This window comes from Mycteria americana, unplaced genomic scaffold, assembly GCF_035582795.1.
Source record: "Mycteria americana isolate JAX WOST 10 ecotype Jacksonville Zoo and Gardens unplaced genomic scaffold, USCA_MyAme_1.0 Scaffold_53, whole genome shotgun sequence".
NCBI lineage: Eukaryota > Metazoa > Chordata > Aves > Ciconiiformes > Ciconiidae > Mycteria > Mycteria americana.
This window is the reverse complement of record NW_027445639.1, coordinates 655,844-677,570: the sequence shown is the minus strand read 5'-3', so window position 1 is coordinate 677,570 and position 21,727 is coordinate 655,844. Positions and strand designations below refer to the sequence as shown.

The following is a 21,727-nucleotide window of genomic DNA, read 5'->3' as shown; positions in this document are numbered from 1 at the left end:
CCCTGCCGCCGACCAGCCGTCAGGTGAGGAGAGCTGCGGGCTCAGGCCGGCGGCCCCAGGCAGCCCGATGCTCCCACGCCCGAGGGGTTGGCGGCGGCGGCGGCCCCTCTCCCGGGCGGGACAGGGGGCTTAAGCTGCCGCTTCCCAGCTGCAAGGCACATCTGGGTCCCGGCGGGGACCAGAGCACCCTGTGCCTGCCCTCCCCGCAGCGCTTCGGAGGGCGGGGATACCGACTCCTGCCCGAAGCCCATCGTCGGGACAGGGGATCGCTTTGCTTTTAAGGATCCATTTGTCGGCCGGCAAAACCGCCGCAGCAGCAGGAAGGAGCGGTGGGCTCGCAGGTCTTGCTGCTGCCTGGGTGGGCAGCCCCAGGGGTGACCAGCCGGCCTCCCCCCAGGGGTGCCAGGCTCTCCTCCAAGCCAGGCTTTTATCAAGACATCTCCTAAAGTGCGTCTGAAGACCCACCCTGTCTCTGACCAGCAGCATCTCCCGGCGGCCGCGTGCTCCCTTCTCCCACCCGGCCCCGGCCGGGACTCTCGGGCCGAGCAGCGCCGAGTTCGCTCTCACCTTTTCCGGCGAGCCGGAGGCGATGTTGCCCAGCCCCCGGAGAGCCAGCATCCGCACCAGCGTGCAGGCGTCCTTCTGCCTCCCCGTCATGTTATCCATGATGGTCTCCAGCAGGATCAGGTCATTCACCACGTTACTATTGAGGAGCTAAAGCAGAAGAGAGCCTCAGCACCCAGCGGACAGGGGCCCCGCGACCCACGAGGGAGACGACGGCTGCGTTTCGGATGCTCTTGTTCCTTTACCCCGGGAAAGAGCCCCAGCAGCCTTGATTTGCCCCCCAGCTCCCGCAGACCCTCGCTCCGTATCCACGCCGTCCGGAGGCAGGGCTGGGGGAGCCCTCGGCTCCTGCAGCCCCAGGGAGGCCCTTGGATTTGGGGAACCCGCAATCGTTTGTAACACGTAAATTGAGAAAACCGAGGACCCCGAGTTGGGAAGAAGCGGGAAGCCCGGGCAAGCACCGGGAGAAACCCACGCAGCCTACGCAAAAGCAAAATCCTCGCCCCCGAGATGGCCTGCCAGGTGGGATGAGGTGGGCTACGAAGAAGTCGGGGCGTTTACAGGGACGGAGGGCCAAAGCCCATCCCCTGGGCCGGGGAGCAGCCGGCGGCACCGCCAGCTGCTCTTCCAGAGCAGCGCAGGGGCACCCGGAGCCGCCGCGGTCCCCGGAGCTGCCGGGAGCATCCCCAGCGGCTGAGCAGCAGCAGAAGCGGAGCTTTTGGCGAGCAGCTCCCCGTTGCCGGAGAGCTCTGAGCGGCGCTGGGAGGAGCCGGCCAGGCAGAGACTCCAGGAGACCGATTCAGGAGACCTGGCTGGAGGGAGGCAGCAGGGCTGCTCTCTCGCTGACCCTCCTAACCGAGCCCCCGGGTCGTGGGGAGAGCCACGTACGGAAGCGGGACGTGCTCCAAGGAGCGCTGCTGGCCCTCCCCGGTGGGGCCCAGCTCATCCTGGATGGATCAGGCTCCGCTTTATGGAAAGGAGGTTTAACCGCCGGCAGCGGCAAGGTCGGCAGGAGCCCAGCGCCGACGGGGCACTGCTGGGGAACAACCTCCGGTGCGGCTGCTCTGGGTTTAGCTCCTCTCGGGCAGAGCCCTGCTCTCTGCCGCTGCCCGGCCCCAGGGCAGGGGGTCAGCGGGGCCGCCCCAGGCTCCAGCCGTGGCGGGGGGCTCCCCGGACGCACCCCCCGTCTCCTGCCACCACCACAGAGAGACCAGGAGCCCCGGGGCCGAGAGGGACCCCACGACATGAGACCCCGGCACCCCGGAGCCCCATCCACACGCAGGCAACCACGGCGCAGGCACAGAGCTCGGGCCGGACGCCGCGGGCCGCCGGTAGCCACGCGCAGGCACCGACGGCACCCCGGGGCTGGGGTCCCGGGGCTGGCGCGGAGCCCCCCGTCCCGCTGGGACGGGGCAGCGACGGCCGTCCCGGGGCAGCGGCTGCACCTCCGCTGCCGGCCGGGGGGCTCTGCGGAGGCCGGGGGAGCGGAGGCCGCCGCAGGCCGGCCCCGTGCTGCCCGTCTTCCTGCTGCTCCAGCCCAGTGGCGGTTCCCCTCCTCGCTTCCCCTCTGTCATCTCCGTCACTGGCACGGCCGAGAGAAAAGGGACTGAGCTCTCACCTCATCAGTTTTGAGAGAGGGAGACACAGGCATTTGCTTCCTTCCCCTCCAGCTCCACGGTGAGGCAAAGCTGCTATTTTAAACCCTTTAAGGATGCAGAGAGCCAACCACACTCCAAAACTAAAGCAGATTCTGGGACAGGCTCCAAGAGCCGGGCCGGCAGCTCCCCCAGCCAAACAGAAAATAAAAACAGTGCCTTAATCCCAGGCTGCTTAAGCAGCTGAGAATTTAAAAGGTGGTTTATAAGGGGGGATATAGTTCTGCATTGTTGGCATAAGGTGCTCCTTTATGTAACAAAAACTCCTCGAGTGGCCCAGGGCTTTAAGATGGTATGTACGGAGAGATAGTGTTACAGTCTGCTGGCTGCGCTGCCGGCGAGGGGAAAGGACTTGAGTCACTTCATTCCTTAGGGTGGTACGTAAGGACGGAGTTACGGTTTGCTGGCTCATGGCGGTGATGTGTTCAGAGTTGGACTCCTGCAAGCGCTGCTCTGCCATCCCCTCTACCAGAGGGTCGGGAAGCCGAGGAGGACAGGCAGAGCCTGCTGCAGCTTAACCCTCGTCCCGGCTGCTCTCCAGCCGGGCAGGGAAAGACGGCCGGACGGCCGGACGGCCAGGAGCCAGCCGGCAGCGGTGGCTCAGCCGCGCTGCTGCGCCTCCCCACGACGCCCCCTGCTCACCTCGGCGAAGAAGGCGGTGGTGGTGATCCTCTGGCTGTCGAAGACGCTGCTCAGCGTCGGGACGAGGTTCTTCACGATCAGGGGGAGCCGGGGGCCGGCGTGTCGTGCCATCGCGCTGGGAAGAGAAGCGGCACGCGTCACCCGTGCCGGCTGCCCGCGCCAGGGGCTACAGGCGGTCCCCGGACCCCGGGGGGCTTCAAGGAAGCTGGCGAGCCCCTCCGCCCAGGCGTCTGCGAGCTGCCAAGCACAGTGAGGTGCTGGCACCGAGCCCTGTGCCGTGGGGCGCCGGTGGGCGGCCATGACGTGCCTCCGCTGAGCGCCACCTCCTCCCGCGCCGCAGGCCGGGGTGCTTCGAGCACCGTGAGCAGCAGCGGGGCCGCGGGCAGCCGAGCAGGCAGCGCAGGCGGCTCCCGTCGCTCCGCTCGCGCACGCGGAGCGACGAGAGCTGCCTGCCCTACCCGCCTTTCACGCCTCCGCGTCCTGCTGCTGCGCAGAACCGGCACGTTGACGTCCAGGGCAGAAAAGCCGGTGGCCCTGGCCTGGCACCGTCCCCTCCCGCCACCCGCTCACCTGGGGACGAAGCGCAGGGCAGGACCGAGCCCGCGCCTGGTGCGCGCCAGGCGCCCGGGCGGGAGCCTGCTCCGGCAGACCTTGGCCAGGAGGGACGGTTTTTGTTTTGGATGAGACACCCTCAAGTGTTTGGGAGGTTCAATAAAGCATTTTTGCAAATACTGGAAAATCCCAAACTGCTCGTCTCCTCCGCAGCCGTCCAAGAGCTATTAATGGCGCTGGGTGGAGGGACAGTGAAGTCCCCGGCTGAACCAGGCTCCACCGAACCGGACCACGGGCTGCGGCCATCCCTCGGCCTCGCACCAAACTTGCTGCTGTTGGCACGAGGTTGCGCAGCAGCCGCGGGAAGGCCAGGCAGCTGCCAGCCAGCCGTCTACGGGGACCGGATGCTGCTGCAACACCCGATGAACCGCAAGGACGTTTCAGCAGCAGCGAGAGGAAAAAGAAATTTCCATCCAAGACCTTTTGGTGTCCGTCATACCTTGGTCAGACGGGAACAGCGAGCCCGAGCCCCGACAGGAGCGCGGCGAAGCAGCCGATAGCAGCAGAGCTTTGGCTGATGTGCCTGAAGAGCTGCCGCGCAGCCTCAGCGAGGGGCCGACGCCGGCAGGCACACCGCGGCGGGGCCGACGCCGGCAGGCGCCGGCTGCACGCAGCCTCACCGCGCTCCCAGGAACACAGCTCATCCCCCGCGGGCTCCCCACCCGCGCCGCTTCCAGCGAGCTGGGGACGGAGCTGGCCACCCCGTGGTGGGCAGCAAGGCAGAGCCCCACCGCCAGTCCCTCGGTGCTGCTGCGGGAAGCCAGCGAGACCCTCCGTGGGCTTCGACGCACCGCAGCTCCCCCGGGACGCGGCACACCCCCTCCCCTTTGCTTCGGGGTGCTGTCCCGCTCTCGGCGGCCGCGGTGCAGCTCTTGCACCGAAGCTAGAGCAGATACGGGGAACCGGTGCACGGCGCAAGCGTCTTACCGGGCGAGCACGGTGATCCCGTCGTGGTGCCTCTCTGGACTCGCCATCAGCTCCCAGCCGCCGGCGCTGCCCACGGCCCTGGCCACCTCCTCGCTGCCCCCGCGGAGCAGCATGACCTTCAGCGTTTCCACGGCACAGCTGGGGAGAGGAGCACGGCGGTTCGGTTAGGGCAGGCCGCCTGCCCTGCCTGCAGCCCTGCCTGCCCTGCCTGCAGCCCTGCCTGCCCGGCAGGTCGCAGGGCGGCAGACGAGGGAACTTCTCGCCCGGGGAGCGCTGGGACACGCGGCAGGCGTTCGGGGGCTTGAGGACGGGATGAGTTATGCGAGGGCTTTAGCTGGAGTGAGGCGAGCCCATAACTCACTGCTACTTCCATTTACACCGTGACGTTTGCCGTTAAAGCGATCCAAGACAATAGACTGGAAAGTAAAGAAGTCCAGAACTACTTCAAGGAGGGTTTTTTTGCATTAATATTTTATAGGTAGGGATTATTTTGCTGCAAGCGCAGAGCAACATATGGGAAACATACATTATCCTGTCAAAACAAAACAAATATTAGCAACGGATAAATCTTAGCCTTCAATACGAGCAAGTGGAATGCAGTTACCACACACACAAAGCAAACATAATTTAGTAAGAGCGTCTCAACGCGAAGGTCTTTCAGCTTATGAGCTGGGCTCCTGCTGTTTTGGCTTCTCGTAGGGATGGGCCAAGCTGTGGCGACAAGGGACCGGTGCTTGGAGGGACCGTCACCCCCGCCGAGCCCCAGGAGGCTGCAGGGTGGGGGCACCCCTGGGGCTCCGCCGCAGCCAGGTCCTCCGGCAACCCCCGGCTCGCCTTAACGAAGGCCATCCGATCCCGCCTCGCGCACGTCCCAAGTCGAGACTAAGGACGGAAAATAAACACCGACCCTCCGTACGCACAGAAAACGCAGCCGGCCGTGCCAGACCCGAGCCGTGCGGCAGTTTTGTACCGCGCTTGTCCGTATGTTTTACCAGGAGCCGGGGCTGGGGTTCCTCCAGGCCTGAGTGCCCGGAGGACCCGCTCACACAAGCGGAGCATCCTTAAGGGCCAAAGCTGAGCCCCTGCCCACGGCAAAAGCACGAGGAGCGGGAAAGGAGACAAGCAGAAGAACGCAGGTTTGCTTTTTCTGCTTGGCACAGCAAAGCAGTCTCCACTGCGTCCCCCGAGCCCGAGCAGGAGCTGGCTGGTCCCGCGCTGCCCTCGAGCACGGGGCAGACGGCGGCCGGTCAGGCAGCACGGTTCCGGACCCACGGGGCAGACGGTGCGGAAGCCCGGGGTCTGCCCTGCAAAGCCCCCCCGGAGGAGCCGCTAACCCGTTAGCGACGGCAAACAGAAAAGCAGGAACCACGAACGCTTGCTGAGCTAGCTTGCTCCGCTCTTGGGAAAAGCCCAGACTGGCGGAGAGCCTTTCAGCACGCTTCAAGCATCCCTGCGTCACGAAGACTACAGGACGACAAGGAATTAATTACTAATTAAATAAAACCTTAGGCAGAAGTGTTCTTCCACCGTCTGTCCACCCCAACCTGCCGGTATACGTAACAGTCCTGGTTTTACTGTTTTGGAGTCCAGCCACGCCGGCCTTCGGAGTTTTTCGACCGGTTTTCAGCTAGAGACAGCCCGAGCTGCTGCGGCGCGCGCCGCTCCCCTGAGCCAGCTGCAGCGCTTCCTTTCGGCGAGCTGCAGCCGAAATCGCTAAGCGCCACGCGAGCGTATCCACTTAGAGAGGTCCTTCCACAGCGCGGGTCTCTGACCTCCAATATCCCTTCCAGCAGCCTGGAATAAAACCCGGGCTCCTTTTTCATTGCGGCAGTTGGTTTAGCGGGGAGGTACGGCGTCTGCTTCGCGTACTGCTGCCCGTTTGGAGCGGGAGACCCCGACGCCTGCCAGCTCTGCCAGCCCAGCCGTGGGCAGCTCAGCTCCCCAGCAGCCTCGGCCGGGGCAGCGCGGCCCTGCAGACCGGGTCCGACACAGCAGAGCTCTGCAACGGGCTCCAGCGCCGGTGCTCAGCAGACACACGGCCGCGCCTCTGCCTACGGCGTGCCCGTGCCCTCGCTCCCCCGGGGCGGAAATCATCACCGCACGCCGCCACGGCGCTGGGCGTTTACCAGCTCTCGGTCTGTCCGGCCCCAGGAGACCAAGACGGTCTCCCTGCCCCAAGACAAGGTTGACCCAATCCTAGCACGTTTATCCCGTCCTTCTCCAGTCCGCTCGGCCCATTCCCGGGGTTCTCGCCCTCCCTGGCAGGGAGCCCCCCCCCAGAGCCTAACCTGAATCGCACTCCAGCTTTGGGGCAAGGGCGACCCCCCTCCTGCCGCGTCGTGAGGACCACTAACAACGAGAAAACTCCGTAAGCCTCGACGCTCCAAGCTTGCGTACAGGTGAACCCGTAATTTAGTCCAAGAAAGCTGCAGTGGGATTTATTGTCTTGCAGCATAAGAAAACAGCAACAAAAAAGCCTCCTGGCAGATGCTCGCGGACAACAGAGGCCAGCGAAGGCCGAGGAACTTCCCACCAGCTCCTCGGCTGTGGACGAGGTCTGACCGGCAACGTCCCGGCGCCAGCCCGGTGCTCGTGGGCGGCTCCTCAGGAGGGACCGTTCCCGACAAAGCCCCGGCGCGCCGGCTGCGGGATTCCCGCTCCGCTCGAACCTCCCCGAGGGTTCGGCTCCCAGCCTGCAACTCCAGGCTCTCCCGCTCCTTAACAAGAGCTAAAAAGCCCGGCGCGAGCGCAGCGTTAGGCCCCGCGCAACCCGAGGCTGCTCCTGCAAGACAGATGGTTAAAGCCGTTCGTTCACAAGGTTTGCTTTTTCCACAGTGTCCTATAGACACTTCCTTCCTTTCCAACAAAAGCCCGTGTCTTCCAGCCTCCCTTTCCTGCCAAGCTATCATATTCACCTTTACCATCTCTCTTTGGCATTTAAATATCGTGAAGACTTAGAATTCAAAACGTGTACAGGAAATTACTTTGATATTGTAACCAGCTCCTGGGACGAGGCTGGAATTTCACATCCCCGCGGTTTTTCTGCGCGTCGGACAAAGACCGTTCCCCCTCCATCAATCAGCGATGACTTCACGGACGCGCAGCCACGGCTACCTGCCCGCACCCACGCGCAGCCGGAGCAGAAAGAGGGCTCGGAGCAGGACCACGCGCCCTTCCCTGCCCCTCCGGTCGGTCCCCGGAGATTTCTGGCAGGAGCCGGCGCTGACGCAGCCCCTTTCCCCGCTCCCTAAGAGCGGGCGACGTCACCGGGGACTCGCAGCTGCGATGCACATCCGGGACGCGACTGCTCTGTACCAACACCTGCGAGATCAAGCGGAGATTTGAGAAGCGGCGCTAAGAAACCCAGCCCAGCGCATGCGTTGCCGGCCACGGCTGGGGAGCGGCGACAAAGGAGCCTTTTTCCCTTCTCGGGGACACGGACGCCGCGCGTGACCCACCCACTGTGGTCCCAAGGGAGCGAAGCGGAGCATCGCCAGCACACCCGCGTTTGGACTAGCCCTGGTGATGCCAGCCGCGGGTCGGACCAGCAAGAGAGCCCCTCCGGTACAACCCTGCCCAGCAAAGCCTGGGACCACGCCGGCCGCCTCGACCAGCGGCAGCCGGAGGGAGCCAGCCCCCGGCAGAGCTGCTCCCCAGGGGCTGCAGGAGAGGGGCCGGGGGGCTCCCCCCACCCCACATCTGGGATGCGGGCGTCGAAGAGCCGCCGGCTCCTCCCGATCTTCCGGCTGGCACGTCGGCTTTTCCCGCAACAAGGATCCAGGGACTCTCGCGTCCCGAAGGTTCGCTCTCGGGACCGGCGCTGCCTTGCTGGAGCCTGGGGAGGCCCGTGGGCTCACCCAGCCCCAGCCCCGCTCCACGGACGGAGCAGCGGTCCCGGCACCAGTTCAGCACGTCCTGGTTTGCGTCCCCAGTGCTGTTTGGGGTCCAGACGCTTGCGGAGGAAGAGCAGTCGTTTCTGGCTCCTGCGTCTCCTTCCCTGGGAAGCAACCAGTTGCTTCGAGTTTCCTTCAGCGCTCCCCGTGTTATGTAGGGGGGCCGGCTGGGAGCTGCCCGTGCCTCTCGTCCAGGAGCCGTTAAGGGGGAAGAGCGTGACGAGAACAGACAGTTCTGGCTGCACGAGCCCAAAGCCACAAAGGCAGCACGAGGTTCCGCTCCCGTGGGGGGGATCTGCACAAAGCCACCCCCAACCGCCGCTGCCGTGCAAAACAGCCCCAGGGGACGGGGCAAGTGCCACCAGCACCGGAACGGCCACGGGGCAGCCCACGCTCGGCGTTAACCATCCCGCTCCTCCAACACATCGGGTTTGCTGTGTTTTATTCTAACATGTGGTCTAAATAAAACACTAAGCAGATAGCGGCCCTGCCATCCAGCGTAACAACCTGTTTCCACTCATTACGCCTCCCCGCTGCAAAAGTCACCCTCCGCGTGAGCGGCAGCTTTCCGAGACGAAGACGGGGCCCACCGCGGTACGGCCGCAGACCGTACCGGGGGGTATTGCTCGGTGTGCCCAACGCCGCCGTTCCAGTCGCTCCGCTCGGGGTATGGAAACGGCCCTTCGTCACCGTTGGGGTTTGACAAACGAACGGTCAAGCGCTGCTAGAGCCCTTTTAGCTCGCTGCCACGTTGTCTGCCGTCTTTGTGGGCTCCTCCAGGCTTCCCCCCCCCACCCCAAGGCTAATAATAGCCTGTAAAAAACCCAAGTCTAGAAACCCACAAGAGGATAAAACTGAAAATCCGGGCAGAGCTTCCTCCCCGCAGGTCGACCCAAGCCCCAGGGGAAGCTTTAGACATGGAGCTGGTGCAGGGAGCAAGCAGGTGGCCGGAGAAGCAGCTCGGAGACGGCTCCCTGCCCTCGAGGCCCCGTACGCCTGCCGCACCTCCTGCCCCTGCTGCCTCGGTGGGGGTTTAACCCCAGCACGCCCATAAATTTAAAGCGCTTTAAGGCAAATGCAGGTACCGCTCATCAGCCGGACCATTTGCTGCAGGACGAGGGCACCTGCGGTGGCAACACCAGGGCTGCGCCAGGGCAGACAAGCCCCCAGAAGCGGGGCTGAAGGCCGAGGGGCACCAGTGCCGTTTCAGACGCTAAATCCAGCGCAGGCAGTGCCGACAGCCGGGACGGCCGATGCGCGTCGGCACCCAGCCCAGCGCCGGAGCGGCTCCGTGAGGGTCCCCGGGCGGGCAGAGTCGCTGCGTGCGGCAGCAGGGCTGTTTGCATCTTATTCGCAGCCACACCACCCGCGGAGGCTGAAGAGGCAAGCCCTGGTCCTTCCTCCTACAGCCCAAGGCATCCCCAAGGTAGCCCAGAGGCGCAGGAGAAAAGACCCTCAGCAGGAGCGCGGCGTGGAGCCACGCCGGGCACGGGCAACGGCCGGAGAAGCAGCACTGCGCACCAACCCGGCGCGGCGCCCGCAAGAAGCTGGAGACCCGCACGCATCGACGGCACGCGTTCACGGGTCCGGCGGCCCCACCGCACCCCGGGTTACAGCCCCACGCTCCCAGGAAGGGACGCGCTGAAAGCCAGGGCTGGGAGAGTCCTGCAGCTCGCCTAACGCGGGCTCTGCCTCCACGGCGTCCCACCTCTCCCAGCACAGAGGCTCTGCCGGAAACGGCCCGGAGCGGACGACGCTCGGCAAGTCGGCCAGCGCCACGCTCGCCGGCTCAGAGCCACGTGGAACGATAGCCTGCGCCGGACGCGGACCCCGCGCGGGACGCGGGCCTGCGCACCCAGCCCCGGCAGAGGGCTGCAGCGGTCTCCTCTTCCTCTGCGGCCAGGGGAAAGCTTCGCTTGCAGAGGCCCTTTCGGCATCCTCGCTTTCTGAAGACGACGGATGCACGGGGCCAACGCCGGTGCTGCTCCGCACCAGCAAACACCTTTTGGTGTTTGAACCGGGCTGTTTGGCTCGAGCGGAGGATTATTTAGCAGCGGCGGTGACTCTCACCCGGCTTCAGCAACGGGCCCTTGGGGGTCTCAGAGGCTCTCACGTCAGATAAATCATTTTTACAACACCGCTCTTAAAACGCAGAAGAGCCAGCCCCAGGGAGAGGCCGGGACCTGAACCCACTTTTAAAAAGCTGCCGATCGCGCCCTGCCAGGCCGGGCAGCGCAGCGGCTGCTGGCGTCCCAGGTGACGCCCGGCCCGTCGCCACTCGACGCAGCTACCTGAAGGCGTTTGCCAAGACCAGAAGACGCGGCGACCCTACGCGCCGGGGCAGGGCAGCTCCGCCGGGGAGGAGCACGGCCCTGGCAGGCAGATACCCCGGCCCACGGGGTCCCATCTTTCCCCACGTGAGCCAAGCCCGAAGGGGACCAGGGTGTTCCTGCTACGCTCTGAGGGCCGCTTGCCGACCTTCGACAAGAAAAGTGTTAACGTCGGGCACGGTCTTGGCTGGAGGTAGCCAAACCGTTACGGTTTTGCCCAAGCTGGGATGCCGCGGACAGAGGCCGGGGGAAGGCGAAGCTGCCAGCGGCGGCTCTCTGCGCGTGAAGGGAAGTCCCACCTTCACGGAGATGCTCAGCACCGCACGCGCGGGCTCGGGGGTTGTTGGGGGGGGAGCTCATTAAAGGCCGGTGACAGGCAACGCCGCTAATTTCTAAGCCCTCTGCCAGAGCAGCCCCACAAGCAGGAGCAGAACAAGCCAGAAGCGTCCGCAGAAGCGGAGGCCGGGCAGCTTGCCGCGGCGGGGAGAGTGGTCGTTTGGGACCCGAGCCCTCGCCCCAGGCCCCTGGGTCTCCTCCTCAGCCGTGAGGGACACCACGGGCTGAAAGCACCGGAGGAGGACAAGGCAGATCTTCCCCCACCTCTACGTGGGAGAAGACGGCATCGTGGCCTGGCTCTGCTCGCTCAACGGGCAGCAAGTCGGCGCGACCGAGACACGCTGCAGCCGTCGGCACGACAAAGCCAAAAAAGTCTGCTCTTTCCAGCTTCCCCTCCTCATCCTTCAGGGAAGCGGAGCCATCCTCCCTCCCCGAGAAACGCTCATCCGCCCCCGCCGTGCCCAGCGAGCCCCGGGGGTCCTGCCAAGACCCGCTCCCGAAAGCCAGCGGGGCTTTTTTGGGAGGCTGCAGCCGTAACCCAATCTGGCAGGGCTCGGGCTCTGGCACTGTGGCCGCCCGAGCTCTGAAAAGCACATCTTCCACTGCGGCTGCAGAGGCGGCTGATTTAATGCTTCCCAATTTAGAGATTGTGTTCTGCAGAAGAAAACACACCAAAAACAAAAAAAAACCCAAACCCCAAACCGCACCAGAGGTCAGGCCGTCATACCTAAGGCGTTATGGCCCGGGTGTTATTACCCAGCCCTCCCATTACGGACGCAGCACACGCCGCGGTGTTTGTACAAACAACGAGTTCCACATGGCAGGTAGGCACGTTCCCTCCGCGCCGGCCGCCCAGCGCCCTGGCTCCGCCGTACCTGCAGGGATGGAGGCTCCGGGGGGCCGGGCCGTGGCTGCCGCTCCTCCTCTCCCTGCTCTGCAGGTTCTTCGGTAGCTGGACACCCACGGTGCAGCTGACGCGCAGCAGGAGAGTCACAAACAACGGCGGGTAGAGTCCCAGCACTGCTGCCCCAGACTCCGGAGCAGACATGATCTCATACAAAGCACATGTGGCCTGGAGAGAGAGCGAGAGGAGAGGATTAGGATGGGATCTCCCACACCACGCCGGTGTCTGTTAGTAAATAACCCAGCGAGGCAGCGAGAGGGGGGTTTCTCCTTCCTGCCGCACCGAGCCTAGCAAAGCATCGGCATCTACCCCCAGCGTAACCTCTCCGTATCCCACGTGCGGCTCCGACGGAGCTACGGCTGCTATTAAAAGCACTGCTCCTGGGGAAAGCTGGGTGCTTCCAGCTGGGGGAGGTTTGAAGTGTGTACCTGGGGAAGGAGAGCAGATCCGAGAGCTCAGGTTTTATGGGCAGGAAGACAACGCACACGCAGAGCCCTTCGCAGAGCCCTATTCCGGTCAATTTAAAAAGCTGTAATTACACAGCACAATATAGAGGGGTGTTAAGAACAGAGCGGGGAGGGGAGGAGGGTTTGCTTTCGGCGCGGCTGATTCTGTACCATCTGCGTTTGGTCCTTCAGAGGAGGAGGAAATTTTCACAGCTGCTTTACTGCTTAGAAAGCTGCCAAGCTGGGTTTATTTTTTCTGAAGGGATAAAATGCAAAGTGGTCTCCCTTGAGGATGGACACCTGAGAGGCTTTTTACGAGCCCGTGGATTAGCTCTAATAGGCATTACACAGCGATGCGTTATTTCCAGAGTCCACGCCTGGCACAAACCCCCAAGCCAAGGAAATGAAAAAAAAAAAAAAAAAAAAAAAAAAAGCGTTCCAGGTGTTGGCGTGGGGAACGGCATCCTCGGCGGGGCCGGGCAGGGCCGGCAGCAGGACACTTACGGCCAGGGGCAGAGGGGTCGCGATGCGTTCGGATCCGCTGCCCAGCAGGAAGCACTTGCTCTCCTTGTACGGGACGTCCCTGTTCACCTTCTCCAGGAGCTGCTCCAGGATCTGCGAGGTGAGGGTGGGCTCGGTGGCCAGGGACCTCCACATGGTGCACGCGTGGCTAGAGGAGAGGAGGGAGGGGAGCGCTGCTTTGGCACCGGCCGCCGTCGTTAACTCGCCACCCCGTTTGAGGAGCGGCAAGCGTCAGCCCCCTCCCCGCGCCAGGGAACACCTGGGTCACGTCACCCGCCGCGCAGAAACGCGGGCGAGGGGCACGTCGCCGCCGGCCGGGAGCCACCTGGCTCAGCGGCTCCGCCGCGACGGCAGCTAGGGCCTCGCTGCCGGCAAAGCCGGCGTAGGGAGCGGGAGCCTGCAACGGCGAGGCCCGGCAGGAGAGCTCTCCCGGGTGGCTCACGGGAGCTGCGTGCGGGGGAAGGCTCAACGGCAGCCTCCTGCGATAGCGGAGGCTGCGCCGTGCGGTCCTCACCCCGCGGCTGCTCTTGGACGACACCCAGAGCCGCCCTGCAGCCCCAAAACCCCGCGGCTCCCCCCAGACCGGCAGCCAGAGCGCTCCTGCCTTGCCCCGCGCGCTCCGGAAGGAATGGAGCAGCAGTTACGGTACGGGGAGGAGGAGAACGTCTGCTCCAGGCTCAGCCCAGGGCTGGCGCCGACTCGTTCAGCAGCTTTGGGGCAGGTGGCCTGCTCCGCAAAGCGGCACCGAGCACCCCGGCCACGCTCGGTGCTCCGGGGCCGGCTTTGCTAGTTCCCGCCGCCAGCGCCTCTAAGCACAGCGACCCCCCGAAAGGCAGCTCCGGCAGCAAGCGGCCGTGCCGGTCCTCGAGCGCGCAAAGGAAATTCCAGCAGGGTCTGATTACTGGGGTAGGGAGCCAAAAGATTAGCTGCGGCTTAGGCGAAAGCTGCTCCGAAGCCCAGGCACCGCGAGAGCACGCGCAGGTGCCGGGCCGCCGCGGCAGAGCGGGGCAGGACCTGTCAAAGGGCAGCGAGCTGCCCAGCAGGCTGGACACCACCACGCTCTTGTGCTGGGAGGCCAGGATGTAAACCGTCTGCTGGGCCGCCTTCCGGATGTGCTCCTCGTCCACCTCCTCCAGCTTGCTGTGGATGATGCTCATGATGTCGGGCACCTGAGGGAAGAGGAGACGGCGGCGGCCAGCTGAGGGCCAGGACGTGCCGAGCGCTCGGGGTCACCGTCAGACGGGACGCGCGCGTCCCTTCCCCTCGACGGCAGCCCAGGGAGGTAACGGGACTTCAGCAGACGGCGTGGGTGGGCAGACCACCGGGCAGGGCGGTTTATCTTCCCGGCTGAGGGAAGGCTCCCTGCTCGCCGGGTGCATGCAGAACCGCAGACCTCGCTGGAGGTCAAGGATCCTTCCCCGCCCTGGCGCCCAGAAGACGGGGGAGGCTGCAGGGTATTCCCAGGGGAAAGGGGACCCGGCAAGGACGCGCTCAGCCCCCCGGCCGCAGCCTTCTGGCAAGGAACTCGCGCTAAGCCCCAGCCTTGACGCGGCTGCAGCGAGAGGAGCTCAGCGAGCGAGTTCCTGAGAGGAACTCAAGCTGAACGCAGGGAGACACCTCGGCACTCGCCGCGAGCCGTAAAACGCACGTTAAGACAAATAGGAAGTTCACGCGCAGACCAGGCCTGGCAGCAAATTCCCGAGATTAAGTGCAGAGCAGCCGAGCGCTCCGTCCCCAGCTGCGCTCAGGTCTGCCCCACGGACTCCGAGGCTTAGCATCGGTTCAGATTTCAGGATCTGGGCTGGACTGGATCTGACCAAAAGGTGAGTCATGTAAGCTGGAGCAATCCCACGCAGGATAGAGGCTAATAGGTAGCGAGCAGGACTTCAGCAGAAGCTCTAGCGCGGAAGAAAGCCCAAGGAGCAGCTAGAGACCTGGTGTTTCCAATTACCGCAAGAGAAAGGGGGAGCTTAGCCCTAAAGGTAGTGGATTAGACAAAAAAGCCTTCTGTGTCCAGCACCTCTAAGCCCTGCAAGCATTCAGACTGGCTTCCCAGCCAGGAACCCTGGGCTCCCCCAGAGCTTGCAAAGGTTTCGCAGGGAGCCTGAGCCCTTCTGGTAAAGTGAGCTTCTCTGAACTCCTCAACCCGAGCGAGAGCCAGACCGGAGCCGGCCTCGCCAGCAGCCACCGCCTCCTACCACACGGCAGCCTTCCCCGGCCGCGAGGACGCAGGAGGAGAGCGCGAGCACGCATGCCCACAGGAAACGAGGAAGGTCGGGAGCGACAGCCCCCCAAAAGCTGTGGGGCGACCGTTTCCCCTGGCCAGAAACGCGACAGCCGATACGGAGTCGCTTCAGACAGGGGTTAAAGGCCTCCCTTCTTCCATCAGGGCTGGGCACCGCCCTCCTGCCAAGGGCTTGCCCCTTACTGGAGCATCCCCGCCTGTTCCAGAGAAGCCCGTCACCCCCAGCAAAGCGGCCGCTGGAGCTGCCAGCGGGAAGTTATCAGGCGACGCACGTGGGAAAAGGGGGAGGCAGCGAGACCCGGCTGGAGCTGCCTCTCCAGGGCTGCGTTCGGACCGCGGAGACGGCGCCGAGGCCGAGCAGCGGCAGCCTACCTTCTCCTGCAAGACACCTCCACGCTCCTTGAGGAGGGAGTTGATCATGACGGTGGCTGCCCGGGAACAGTTCTTATCGGGGTCCGCCAACCCCTCGAACATGGCGAGGAGGAGGCTCATCAGCTGGTCCGGAGGGACGCGCTTCCCAATCACCTAGGAGAGGGCAAGCGGAGTTAAGCAACAGGTTTTCGTCGCTCTCTGAAGAGAGCGGTCCCTTCGATGACACCGGCGGCGCCCGGAGGAAGGGCCCCCCGCGCAGCTTCCCCCGTTCCTCGGCTCGGTGCCCAGCAGGAGCATCAGCCACGAGCCCAAATCGGTGGTAACGGAGGGGAGCCAGGGCCAGGCCGCAGCCCCGAAGGAGGCAAGAGGCCACCTGCCCCACACTGTTGGCCAGCGTGGCCAGGTAGCCTGGGGCTCGTCTTGGGATGGGTTGGGACGGCACAACCAAGCCATTAACTCTGCTCTGGCCACCGCCCAACCGCTGGGACGATGCTCCCCCAGGTCTCACCACGCTCCCCAGACCTGACGGTGGAATAAGCTGCTCGGTAGATTAGTTAGCAAGGGGAACGTCCACCGGAGCGACAACATTTGAGGAAACGCAGCTTTTCCAGGACAAAAAGATGCTACCAGCTTCTCTACAGACCCGAGTCCTCCTGGAGCAACGCTTGCAGAGCTCTCCGCGTAGAAAAAGGCCATCAAGGAGGAGTTCACCCGTGCAGCTCTCAAGAGCAGGGTGGTCATCCCATCCCTCACCACCAGACCCCAGATGCTGTCCACGTCATTCAACTCACGGTGGTTCGAGAGCCACGTTTGGACCCTTTTGGGTGTAAAGTTGCACCGAACAGCTTTACCAACACCACTGCCATGCTGGGAAGCAGCCAGGAGCCCAGCGGCTGCAGCTCCCGAGCCAACCACCCCATGCTCCACAGGAGAGCGCAGCCAGCGACAGGACCTCAAGGGCTTCCTTTGGCCAGCAGCTTCCATTGAGGAGCACGACGTACCAACGTCTCCGCCCCGGAGCACGCTGGGGCCCCATGCAGGTCCTGTAGGGCTGAGCTAGACCACCTCCACCTTAGCTTCTAGATGACATGGAACAGAAACTATTTGCATCAACTACAGCAAAGGTAGTTTTCGACCCCAGCGCTGGGAGCGGTGATGGCTGAAGAGTTCAGGCTGCCCATCAGACCTCTGAACGGCTGCACTGAGCCACAGCACAGCCAGGCACGAGTCCCTGCCGGCACCCACTGCACCCCCAGAGTGCCTGCACAGATGTCCTCGTTGGGGACAGCACCCAAAGAGGGGACCAGCAGCTTCCCACTGGGGGCGAGATGCTCTGAGCATCCCCTGACCAGGCCAGGGGAATTCTCCAGCTGGAGGAGAAGACCGCAGCGGTTTGTTTCCTGCTGCAAGACTGGGGCTCCCCAGCAGCCTCCAGGCTCTGCGGCTGGTCAGAACAGACGAGGCATCAAATCCTCTGCAGCTCCCGCTCCACAGCTCCACCACCCTGCCAAGACCGGGGCCGTGCTGGATCTGCCCTCCAGCTTACCATGGCAATGTTGTTGCAGGTATGGAAGAGAATGGTGAAGTCGGGCTCCTCCAGGCCTTTCTTCAGAGCTTTCAGCCCCTCCACCATCTCATCTCTGTGATCCCGGGCGAAACCTGGATTCAGAGGGAGCATTCGGTGAACAGCGTTCCTCGTGGTGTACACCCACACGCTGCAGAGAGCCGGATTTTACTCGCGAGCTGGCCCGGCTTTCAGGAAGGAGCCAAGAAACCGAAGCTGCTGCCAAGGGCCAGAAGAGCTTGCTCCGCAAGGAGCCACAGAGCTCTGGAGAGCAGGATCCAGACAAAGTCCTCTCCTGGCGCTGTAGGAGCTGCGCTTCTCTCAATGCCTCCATCTGAAGTGGAGGACTGACCTCTCCTGGAGAGAGGGAGAACGCCAGGCTGGCCGGCCGGCTCCGAAACCTGCTCGCCTGCGCTCGAGCGTTGGAGAGCGCCTTCGAAACCCAAACGCTTCGGTGACGTTCTCCACCAGCCCCGCGTCCGCAGCAAACGGCGTTTGCGGGTCGCCCCTTTGGGATCACGTACGTGGAGGGAGGGGACGTGCCACCCCCCTGCCCAGCTGCGGAGGAGAGGGCTCCCGCGGCCGGCACCGACCGCCCGCCCGCCCGCGCGGCAAAACCGCCGCCCGCGCGCCCACCTTCGTAGCACAGCTGGATGTAGAGCAGGCAGTAGACGCAGTCGACAGCGTGCTGGCGAACGCTGGCCAGGGAGTCCGAGCAGCGCGGGGAGAAGAGAGCGATCAGGACGCCGAGGTTGTAGAAGGGGATGACGGTCTGCAGGGATGACAAACAGGTGACACCGGCAGGGAGAGCACGGGGACATTTTTAGCAGGTACAGCACTTCCCTACTGCCACGAAAGGCCGCTTTCGCACCCCGCGGGGAGGGACGTAGGCACGAGCCCCAGCAGGGCCGACGGCAGCAGGGAGACGCCCGCTCGAGCGCTGGGTTTACTTACGCTGACGTTCAGCTTGCTCAGGTAGAAGTCCAGCAAGGCGGCGCTGACCTCCACTGCTCGCTCCCGCTCGTGTTCCTTGTTCGACTTGATCCAGGGGCCTAAATGCTAGAGGGGAAAAGCACCGGGAAGGAGCAGAAGCTCGGCTGCTTTGCCGCGCGCAGCCAGGGCGTGCTTCAGCCCGGTGACCCGTGGTGCACGCGTGGGCTGGGGGAACTACGGCCCCGGCCCCCCCGGCTTAGCCCGGCTCATCTTCGGGACGACGCTGGGTCTCTGCCTCCTGGGGAGGCCGCGTCTGCGTCCGCCCCGCTACCAGAGACCTCCTCGTCAGCCACGGGCTGGCCACCCTTCTCGGGCACCCGCAGGCACGCCCAAAGGGGCAACGGCGTGCCTCCTCCCCTCGAGACCCGGCCCCAGCCAGGCAGCGTGAGCCTTGCCCGCCCCAGAGCAGCCATGCTGCGTGCCCAGCCTCTGCAGGAGGGGGGCGAGGGCCGCACCGGACCTCACGTCACACGGAGAAGGAAGGTCCGGTCTCACTAATCCCACTCTGGATCCGAGCCTGTCTCTGCCTCGTGACCTCCGGTCGGCAGGCAGGCACCTCGGCTTCCCTGCTTCTCCCTGAAGAACCCACCAAAACCTGGCTGCACCTACCGCAAACATGTCCTGCAGCCCATGGGGGGTCAAGTTCCTCTGCAGGAGACTCTTCAGCAGGTCTTTAAGGGCGCTGACGGTGTCACCATACAGCATCTAAGGAGGAAAGATCGATCACGGGCTACGCAAGCGCTGCACCTCGTCCCGCAGAGCCAGCCCAGGCACGCAAGGATGGAGAGAGATCTCTCTCTGCACCTATTCGCAGCCTGTAGGACTCTCCCAGGCGTCGGGTGCCCCGGCGCAGCCACCTCCAGCTTAGCAGGAAAATGCAGCAGGGATCGAAACCCAGTTTGCAAAATCCACCTTCACTGGAAGCGCCGGACACACGGTGGGAGTCCGCACAGTGGTGGCCGAGGTCTGCGGCGAGTGCCAGCAGCTAGCCGGGGCCGAGCGTGCTAGCACAGAGGCTTCAGCGCAGACTTTCCAGAAGGGAATTTGGTCCTTCTCCCACTTGGCGATCGATTCCAGTGAGCCCAGCCTGAATGAGCCCTTTGAAGATGCTTACAGTTTCCTTCCAGGACTTATTTTGGGATAAACGCCAAAAAATAAAAACTACAACGCTTCGTAGGATGGAAGGGAAGGAGAAAAGGATTATTAGCTTGAACTTTTAGGCCAGATGCCTGCAAACACTAGCCGGGGACGCTCAGAGCCCCAGGCTCCGGCTCTGCAGCTCACCTCGGAGGAGCCGCAGCAGCAGCGGGCAGTACGGTGGAGCACAGGGCTGCTCTGCAGCCACCCAGCAGCTGCAACAACTTCATTAGCAGCACGTTATTTTCATTCGTTAAGCACTCAACCACAACTGAGAAGCAGCTGCAGCCTTTCAAAAGCTAGTTATGTAAAGGCCCCTTCTACCCTGCAGGGTTTCCAGGATCATTTGATTTTTTCCCTCGAGGGAGTTCACGCTCTTATTAGCGGCATTTGGACTCGCCGATAAGCTCGTATTTTCTCACTTCCTATCAGCGCACAGAAGGGCCAGGCTTTTTCAAGAGATAAGCGAGCAGAGGAAAGGGTGCAGCTTGCTTCCCCCAAGGTGCCCAGCTGAACTGAAAACGGGCCTTTCCCACGGCTGGTCCGCTGCCAGGGAGAGGCCGCGGCCACGGGACCCCACGGCCCACGGGACCCCACGGCCCACGGGACCGTGAAAAGGCATCTGTGCACCGCCCCGAAACCGGTGTCCCGGAGCAGCCGCGACCGCAGCTCCCGCGCCGCAGAACGAAGCCGTATCGCCCTGCCGGGTCGCTCGCGACCCGACGTTAGCTCCGCGTCGGCTTCGTGCCGCCAGCGCTAGCTCGAGGCAGGCAGGCGCGGGAGCGGCACGGGCAACTCCCCGCCGGCTTCAGCCTGCGGGCGCTGGATACCGCACCTCCTTGTGTAAGGCATCGCCTCCGTTCTCATCCCTCTCCTTCGGCGGCTCCAGCGGCGGCAGGGCGAGCACGTTAGCGAGGCAGGTGTCGATCAGCTCTGTCCTGTCGGGGTCACTGAGGTGGGGCTCTAGGATGCTGATCCCAGGTTAAGGAAGCAACACGGATGCGTCGAGCGCTACAGGAGCGCCTTTCACCCGGGTAAAGCAGGGAACGAGGATTTTAACGTGCGTTCCTGCTGACTTGACTCCATGCTAAGTGGCACCGGCTTTAATGGGAAGCAGGCAGAGCGTTCCCAGTATCTGTGTCAGGAGCTGTGACGCGCCGAGTATTTTTAACCGGAGCTCAGAAGTCATCTCTGAGTAATTGAGAGTGCAGCGCCCTTGGCTCTGGTTTGTAAGAAGAACGTTCACGGCAGAGGCCAACGAGAACGGAGCCCGAGAGTGCTGGGGAAAGCGAGCTGGCAGCCGTGCCAACCAGACCGCCCGGTTTCACCGTGTCTAGCACAGCTCTATGAACGTGCCCGCCGAGGGAGAGCGCTCGGCTCTGCCGTCAGACCCGTGGGGCAAACCGGAGAGCGGGGTCAGGCTCTGCGGGCGCAGCAGCTCCGGCGAGCGCTGCCCTGCAAGCGGCGTTCCCTCCCGCAGGGACGGGCGCAGAGGAAGGATACACCAGGTAAGTGCAGGTGATCATCGCCCGCTGGCGAACCGGCGTCCGCATCGCCTCCAGCGGCTCTGCTTTTATGAACTCCTGGAAGGCAGAACAAGGTGACGGTTACGGTCGCATCCCCCTCCATCCCACTCTGGGCGCGGATGGGCCAAGCTTTACGGTGATTTTAGGGCGATTGCTGCCTCGAAGCCCAGCCACCCCAAGACCCCAAGCAAGCCAGGAGCCACACCGCATCAGCCCGACACCCCAAACGCTGCACAACAACCCAACGCCTTGGGCGAGGCAGCCCCATCGCTCGCTGCTTTTGCTGCAAGTCTGCTTTTGCTCGCGGCGAGCCATCCTCCCACCGCTCGGCTCCCTGCTGGGACCTGCCCTCTCTCGACGGGCGGGCAGAGCCCGGTCTGCGGGTCCGTGGAGCTCAGCACCCAACCCAGCAGAGCCCGGCAGACCCGCGGGGACGGGGCTCAGCCGGGCAAACTCCTACCCGCCCTCCCCACACGGCTCCGGAGCCGGAGCAGCTACGCCTACACCGAACCCTCAGCAAACGCGGGGTGGGAACCTCCCCCGGCGTCCCCTAGACCAGCCCCACGCCAGGCCGCCCTCCAGGGCTTGCTCTTACCACCATCTGGGCCACAAGCTCGGCTTTGCGGGAGAAGATGAAGTCCCCGCACTTCACACCGTTGTAGATGGCTTGGCTGATCATGCAGATGCTCCGGATGAGGCACAGCTTCAAGGTCAGGTCCTGAGAGCAGAACCCCGGGTGAGAAGTGAAGACCAGGCTTACCACACAGCCAGAACTTGTCACCCCACCCAGCGCTGGCGTCCCTCCAAGAAAACCGGTGCTCAGGCTGGGCACGACAGCTTGCCCTGGGCTGTCAGTAGCGCGGGGGCTCAGCTCTCTGCTCTTTATCCGCGTTACAGGCTCTCCGGTGGCCGGGGAGCAGAAGGGCACCCTGTCCCAGCTGGCCACCCCGGTGTCACAGCCTAGCCGGACACCAGGAGCCTCTGCCCTGCAGCACGTGGGACGAGGACAGTCCTCCAGGGCCTCTCCGCCGAGGCAGCACCCCGAGCAGGCAGACGCCC

General features: G+C 64.0%; 1 protein-coding gene across 2 annotated transcripts in view; it reads right to left on the bottom strand.

The window, feature by feature from the left end:
- MROH1 (maestro heat like repeat family member 1) overlaps positions 1 to 21,727 on the bottom strand; it is a 56,323-nt gene that overhangs the window by 6,024 nt on the left and 28,572 nt on the right. For both annotated transcript variants that reach the window (XM_075490408.1, XM_075490409.1), the window contains 14 exons: positions 21,264 to 21,386; positions 20,646 to 20,725; positions 19,978 to 20,113; positions 18,615 to 18,710; positions 17,967 to 18,071; positions 17,649 to 17,784; positions 16,995 to 17,107; positions 15,449 to 15,601; positions 13,846 to 14,000; positions 12,814 to 12,979; positions 11,835 to 12,031; positions 4,401 to 4,538; positions 2,862 to 2,976; positions 568 to 714 (listed from right to left, as the gene is read on the bottom strand). In XM_075490408.1, the coding sequence (XP_075346523.1) occupies positions 568 to 714; positions 2,862 to 2,976; positions 4,401 to 4,538; positions 11,835 to 12,031; positions 12,814 to 12,979; positions 13,846 to 14,000; positions 15,449 to 15,601; positions 16,995 to 17,107; positions 17,649 to 17,784; positions 17,967 to 18,071; positions 18,615 to 18,710; positions 19,978 to 20,113; positions 20,646 to 20,725; positions 21,264 to 21,386 (1,860 nt within the window). The remainder of the gene's footprint in view (positions 1 to 567; positions 715 to 2,861; positions 2,977 to 4,400; positions 4,539 to 11,834; positions 12,032 to 12,813; positions 12,980 to 13,845; positions 14,001 to 15,448; positions 15,602 to 16,994; positions 17,108 to 17,648; positions 17,785 to 17,966; positions 18,072 to 18,614; positions 18,711 to 19,977; positions 20,114 to 20,645; positions 20,726 to 21,263; positions 21,387 to 21,727) is intronic.